This window comes from Clarias gariepinus, chromosome 14, assembly GCF_024256425.1.
Source record: "Clarias gariepinus isolate MV-2021 ecotype Netherlands chromosome 14, CGAR_prim_01v2, whole genome shotgun sequence".
Lineage (NCBI taxonomy): Eukaryota > Metazoa > Chordata > Actinopteri > Siluriformes > Clariidae > Clarias > Clarias gariepinus.
Window position 1 is genome coordinate 10148018 of NC_071113.1, and position 7634 is coordinate 10155651.

The window sequence follows — 7634 nt, forward strand, 5'->3', positions numbered from 1 at the left end:
CATATGTAAAACCCATCACCATATATTTCAGAATTCACCTCTAGCGCTGTAAGGATTTACCATGTTTTTTTGTCCTTTGGTGTCGAGAAAACTGTTTTTAAAACCTTTTTGTGCAAATAGCACAGGAATCATTACAATACAGGTCTAACCGCAATTACATTGATTTACTTGACCCCAGACTTGGGGAACTCCATAAAAACAAGAGGGTTTGAAATGTCTTTCATTTAGCTGCTATAAATTCCGTATATACTCACAAATTTAGACAAAAAATGGCTCTGAGAATAAAAAGTTCTGTTGTCAACGCTCAACGTTAAACAATGGGCCAGGCGGAGGTTCTTTACAAGGTGATAGGAGGAAAAGTTCAGCTGCATCTATCACAGGGCCTGGACCTGCGCGGATAGGAGGGCTGGACATAAAGGTGTCAGCCATGCAGTGGGGCAGATGTAAATCAGGAGCCCGTAGAACGGGGCAGAGAAATGGCTAACACAGGCATCTGCCAGGCCTCCCTGTTTCTCTCCCTCGCTTTCTCCTTCTCTTTCCCAGTGTCACGCAAGGACAAGTCTCTATCACATGAGCCCTGTGTGCCAGGAGACAAGCCCGCCCAAGCAGCCTTGTTTTACTCCTCTCTTTTTTCCCGCTTTAAATGTTGTAATTTGTGAATTTTTGCAAAATAGGGCTGTTAAGACCGTCATTCTATAGAGATGGGTCTTCATCATTCCATTCAAGTCACCTCCTGTCCCAGCATTCACTTTAAATCGTTCTTTTGTGGTAAATACGGCTTTGACGAGCACTTGCGACACCGTGAACGCATCGTTGCTCCTTTTTCCTTCCACTTCCCTCTTTGGTGTGAACTCTCCACCACTCTCTTAGCTCTTTCATAGCCAGCGTAGCTGATGTAACACCAGGACGATTATTATCCTTGCTGTGCTTCTGTTGACTTCAGTTATTTAGCCGAGATTGGTCTGGGTTTGGACTGATTAGGGTTATTGTGGTGATACACGTTACTTGTGCCAATCTTCTGATTTGAATGGGTATGTTGGCTGTTCAGAGCCACAGTCGATGTTTGGGTGCATTTATATATTTGACTAATATTCAGCTTCATTCTACTGAGGCCAAAGCTTGCACATGACATCGCAAAAGAGTGGATGTGTGTTTGGGGTCACTTAAAAAAACTTAAAAGTATAGTGCTTGTAAAAATAATTTGTCTATGATTTTTTTGTTTTTGCATTAAAAAAGTTCAACAGAAAGGCTTTTTTCAATGATGTCAATGTTTTATTAAATAAACTCATACATCCAATTGAAAATTTAAGTTAACCTGCATTCAATAGAACACACTATATATATATGCATATGATCTATATATATATATAAAACTACATTACAAATATACATTATAAACCCCAGAGATATACAGTGATTCATAAAAAGAGTGCCCTTAGTTAAACAATGGAATTATATACAGATTTGACATAAATCATACATTACATCTTTCAAAATTAAAATATATACACAACATCTGTACAATCCCCAATGTCAACAGTTCATGCTTGATATAATGGAGCTAATTAGTAACGTAACGGCAGAACTTTGTGGGAAGATTGTCCACAGGATACACAGTTGGGCCCGTTTTCATTGTCGGGGGTCCATTCAAAAGTGTCCAGTTGCAGTGCTGCGTTAACTCGACTAAAAATATCTTGAGGAGCATTTTGGCAAACTCCTTTCCCACACACATCCTGGCTCCTCCTCCGAAGGGGATGTAGTTAAACCTGGAGCTGTCTTCCGAGCCTTTGGTCATGAATCTCTCTGGCTGGAATTCCTCTTTGTGGGGGAAGATATCTGCAACATCATGGGTATCGCAAATGCTATAAATGACATTCCAGCCTTTGGGAATCTGGAAGCCCTGAAAAACAGAAAAGAAAAATTATTATTATTATTGCTCCCCGTGTCTTTTGAATGTCTCATATAATACAGGATAATTTACTATGAAAAAAAAATCATAATACAGACTATTTAGCCAACTTTATGCAAAAGATTAACTTACATTAAGTTCGAAAGTTTTAAGTGCAACACGGAATCCACCAGGCACAGGTGGGTTAATCCGGAGGGTTTCTTTAATGACACAACTGGTGTACTTGAGATGTTCCAGTGTCTCCATAGTAAGAACTCTTTCGGGCAAATACATGCTTGAAACCTCCTGTTGGGGACAAAACAGGTTTTTTTAGCATTCATCCATAAGTTATACAGAAAAAAGAAAAAGAAAAAAAAAAAAAAATCACAATAAATTCAGTTATCAGCTCCAAACTTAACGTTACCTTCTCTTCGAGCTCCTCTCGGATTCGCTGAATCACCTCTGGATTGAGTCCCAAGAACATCACCAGAGAAGTTGCTGTACTGGCAGTAGTCTCGTGTCCACCAAAGAGAAGTTCAGTTGACGCCTCCTTCATCGCCTGAGATGAGAGAAGACGGCATGTTGAATAAACCACTTTTACACATATGCGGCAACACTAAAAGATTGTGTTTGATTTGAGAACCATTGTGAATGATTGAGATTTTAGTTTACCTGCATGCTGAGCGGCTCATCACTTCTCCTGCTGTTTTCTATCAGCTGCTGTAGAGCATCCTTGTACAAGGGCTCGTTCTCATTGTCCCCATCTTGGATTTTCTTCTTGATGTTCTCCTCAATTTTGGCATGAATAAAATTGCGTGCTTTGAGGCCCTGTTAAAAGAAGACATTTCATTTTCGATTATTATTTTGTTGGTTTTCAAGCAGTATGACATTTATCATTTGTATAATTGTTCTGTGGATGTTTGTGTGCGTTTCTGATATTTACCCGATACAACCCGCTGAACGGGACGTCAATTGGGAGGGAAAAAAGGTTTCTGATCATTTCCTCGAAAGCCTCAACAAGTTCTTGTTCGTCCCTTTTGATCTGCTCAGGTTCGAAGCCCAGGAGGATTCTCATGGCGATGCGGAACATGAGGCGCTTGATCTCCGGGTACACCAGCACGGGCGCGTCGCGCTCGAGCCACTCAGCGATCGCGCCCCGGACCTCCTCCTGGATCACCGGGATGTAGTGCTCCAGAGCATCCCGAGAGAACGCCTTTTGGATCGCCTGAAACAAACACACAAGCGTTTAGATACACTGTTTAAGACTGTTATACTGTAGATCAAAGCATAATCTTTATAGAGAAAACAGTCGAAGAGCGCACTCGTTTTATCTAAAGACATTTTAAATCGCCAATTAACCAAATGTTTTGACATGGTCATACTGGAACATAAACACATTGCCATAAGCGACTGGAGCTGACGCGGTGCATCACGTGGAGATGGGTTTAACGCGCCAGGACGCGCTGTGCGTGCGTGTGCGCGCGCTTACCTTTTTCTTGTTTCGGTGCAGAGATCCGTGCACGTTGGACAGCGTGTCTGACCCCAGGATGGTTCTGACAGACGCGGGCCACTGCACTGCGACCAGCCTGTGCTCCCCGAGCAGGATCTGGCGCACGTTCTCAGCGCCCATGACGCGCACCGTGGGGTTCCCGAAAAGGTGCGTCTTGTAGATGAAGCCGTACTTTTCACGCTTCATGCGCAGGAACTTCCTTCTCTGTGGAGCGACGGAGCACAAGTTGATCATAAAGCAAAACACTATAAATATATAAACATGAACTCAAATCCAAAAAAAAAAAAAAAAAAACTCTAGTCTTAGTTTTATTGCGTACCTGGAGGATGAGCTGCGGCGTCTCTCCAATGAAAGGCAGACCCATGGTACCCGGGGGAAGAGGGCTGGTGCAGCTCGGGTCGAGTCCTCGGGTTACCAAAATCTGCCACAGCTTCACCGCGGCTAAAAGCAGCAGCACGGGAAGCACGACTGTGCACATCAAGGTTACCAGTAAAGTGTAGAAACCCATGACGCGCACTTCTGTTTCTTCTCCTTTCAGCAGCGAATGCACAGTGCGTCTTCACTCCGATCTCACTCTCTGTCTCTTTCTCTCTCCGGGTTACATGCACCCTCTTTTATACACATTCCCTCCTGTCTCGGCCTCCTCGTTACCTTGGGTCAGATAAATTAGTTCACACAAAGTTCATCTTTAATTGTGGTGTCATCTCGCCCCGCCCACGAACCCAGAAAAGCCGCCCCGACAACTCGCAGCCATTTGTTATGAAGGCGCATTTTAATACCACCTCCCGGAGAAGCGGGACAATCCGAGGATTTAACTTTGAAAAGGTGTTAATTCCTCAGCACAAAGGAAAGCGTCCACGGGTTGCTTTTGTTCCTCGATATTCCCGTCGTTTGCACTCATTACTCCGGCTCGGGTGCCATGCTGAAATGCCAGGGACAGAGAAACACACACACACACACAGACTTCACTGCGCGGTTTTTACGCATTTAAACGTGTTCAGGTCTTGCTAAAAGTCTTCTCTCTCTCTCTTTTTTGGGTAGGTGGACACTTGGTGTTCCAAAGAAAAAATATATATTGAAGGACATTAAACACAGAGTGCATGCATAATAATAATTATAATGCCACAATAATAATAGTGGCGCATCATTTTGCGCACTTGCGCGCGCATAAACAGTGCAAACGATTTAGTGATGGGAAAAGGGAAAAACATCATGTAGGTATTAATAAGTAGGATTTAAATGGTATATGAGCCAACATGAAAGATGTTAAATAAATGGGATGCGACATGCCTTTGCTTGTCGGTGTGATCCACGCGCAATGTCTAACCTGGATTAAATTAATATATATTTCTAAAAAAAGAAAATGAGCGAGGCCATAATCTAGCCTGGACAATTAAAACAATATGGAAATGTTCTTTATTTACTGTAAATATTAATTTTAATACAGTATGTGTATTGGCCAATTACTGCGTCCTATCTTGACACGCCACTAAGTCCACGCGCTTTGGGACGCCGCCAATATGATAGCTGGCGGCGGGTTCAACCGTGGGTCAGATTAAAAAGTGACGGAGCTGAAGCAAGGTTACCGGTAGCCCTGCATGAAAAACAAACACGTAGAACCACCCACAGCATGCGGAGTTAGGTTTTTTTTTTACGACAGCTATAACGCGAGGGGGGGAAAAACAGACAGCTAGAGACAGAACGGCTCCAAATTTTACAGCGACGCATTAAGTATTTGCCCCTTTGCTCATTCTTTGATGTGTGCATGGTGGCACTTTGCTGCTGCCCTGTAATTCACCTTTTCCTCATAGTGCCAGAGTTCACCAAGTACACGTTACACTCATCACTGCTGAATTAACTCTCTTATAGCGTTTTATGATGCATATATTCCCAACCCTGATCCTGTTTTGTACATTTTTATGTTGGTTTTTTTCTTTAACACACACACACACACACTTTAAGAGCCTGTTAATTAACTGATTAGTTAAATCAGGTGTGTTGGGATTTCGGAAGAAAAAAAAAAAACACTAGGATTAGGAACCTGTCTCCAACTGAACCCTGAGTTTTCAAAAGACAAGCTTACATGCACAAGATCTACAGGGTGGGTTAAAAGTAACTAGGTATTTAAAATTGGTAATAAAATTTATATTTTGAACACAAATGTATTCAAATAAATCAGAAATGTATTTAATTACATAATAAAATGAAAGTAAATTTTTACATTTTTAAAAATGTAGGCATCATCAAACGGCTGGGGATGGAATGCACAGTCTTCTGAAAAAAGATGTTTGGGATATTGCTGAGAACGTCCTAAATCCTGAAGTCCTCCAACATTTCCAAGATGTTGGCTGGGATGACACAGATCTCATGAATGGAATCCAAGAAGTCCAGATCTCTCCAGGCAGTATGTACATTTATAATTTGTTTAAAAAAAAAAAAAAAAACTAGTGTTGAAAATATGGACCAGTTTTAATGCCTAGTTACTTTCATCCACTGTACATTATGTTGTGCTGTAGTTTATGCATGAGCTCATTTCAATAATACTTTTGTTATTCATGACTAAACCATTAGGCAGCCATTTGCAATGTTGACTTTTTCTCTTCCTTCTTTATTGCACATGGGAAAGCTTCAAACGTGTGAGCTGTGTAATGATGCTTCTGATAGTTCCTCGTCAGAATCATAACAACGTGTGAAATGCTTAAAGCAGTGTCCTTTGCCCTCTGTGTGCCACAGGCACACTACCTGAAGTTCAAGTATAGTTCATTTACACAGTAAAGGAGATAAGGTTAGTAACTGTTCATGCGTAACACCCTCCATTGAAAACAGGGAGGTGTTGCGTGATTAGCAGATGTTCAGATCGCTAGAAATTGGCATAAGTGTAGCTGGCTGAACATAAGATTTAAGCTGCACATTAGGTTTGAGCATGTCCTTGCTGTTTTATAAGGAGACAAAGAGGCAGCTCTGTAAAAAGACAGAGTAAGCCTTGATTTCTACATGCTATAGAAATGCATGATGGGATAATGAGCTGTAGGCTTACTCAGCTGGGATTCTGGGATCTGATCTGTTATTATTCAGTCAGTTTTACACAGTAACATATCTACGCTACCTGTATATCTCATATATCTGTCTATCCACAATCCAACTATTTTGATATTAGACTCATTATTTCAATAATGTCTTAGCTGTTTATTGGAACTAGGGAGCTTTTTATTGCTGAACGTCCCTACTTTTTAAGTTGTCAGGAGTTGGAAGGGCAGCACAGTGGCTTACTGCTTAGTACTATGGTCTCACATCTGCAGAACTTGTACAGATATACTGTATTTCGGTATAAGGTTCAAACCTTGCCTCTGGTGTGTTTGTATAAAGTTTGTTTCTTGTGTGCCTGAGGTTTCCCCAACACCCACTGGAGACATGCAGTGTGAGCTGACTCTTGTTTCCAAATTGCCTGTGTGTGTGTGTGTGTGTGTGTGCGCGCACTTTTCCCCTGACATCTATTCAGGGTGTCGCCTGCCTTGTGCCCTGAATAACTAAATTACTCGGATAGGGGCCAGGTTCTTGTTGGATCCATTCCATTTTTCAAAAACATTAATGCATTTCCTCAGAGGATTAAAGGGTAAAGCTCTTCTAGAAACAAACAGGCTATTTCACTCTCACTCACTCATTGTTTATACCGCTTTATCCTGTATACAGGATCTCAGGGATCCTGGACCCTATCCCAAAAAATTTAAGGAACGAGGAGAAGTACATTCTGGACAATCTATCGCAGGGCATACACACACACTTCAGGCAATTTACCCTAATGTGCATGTCTTTGGGCTGTGGGAGGAAACTCAGCAAGCACAGGGAGAACATGCAAACTCCACACACAGACCCGAGGCGGGAATCGAACCCAGACCCTGGAGGTGCAAGGTGACACTGCTAACCACTAAGCCACTGTGCCGCCACATAGGCTGACTCTTGTTTCCGAATTGCCTGTAGTGTGTTTGTGATTTTTCCCTGCGATGGGTTGGCACCCAGTTCAACCTGTAACCTTCCTCATGCCCTGATTTCACATGGATAAGCCCCAGGGTCTTGTATGAACCATTCGATTTTTGAAAACATGATTGCATTTTTTTACAGGATTGAAGGGTGAACCAATTCCAAAATAGAACATTTTTTAGGTTTAATCAGCAGTCCAGCTCCCTTAGTGAAACAGAACGCCAGTTGGAAACTAACATGGCGATTATTAATCAAACT

General features: G+C 42.0%; 1 protein-coding gene across 1 annotated transcript; it reads right to left on the reverse strand.

The window, feature by feature from the left end:
* Positions 1-1297: 1297 nt before the first annotated feature.
* On the reverse strand, positions 1298-4035 carry LOC128541389 (cytochrome P450 26A1). The gene is made up of 7 exons (XM_053511787.1): positions 3718-4035; positions 3378-3602; positions 2832-3113; positions 2561-2716; positions 2313-2447; positions 2042-2194; positions 1298-1900 (listed from the first exon to the last, which is right to left on the reverse strand). Exons 1-7 carry the CDS (start codon positions 3904-3906, stop codon positions 1562-1564), a joined length of 1479 nt encoding a protein of 492 aa, XP_053367762.1. The 5' UTR covers positions 3907-4035; the 3' UTR covers positions 1298-1561.
* Positions 4036-7634: the final 3599 nt, after the last annotated feature.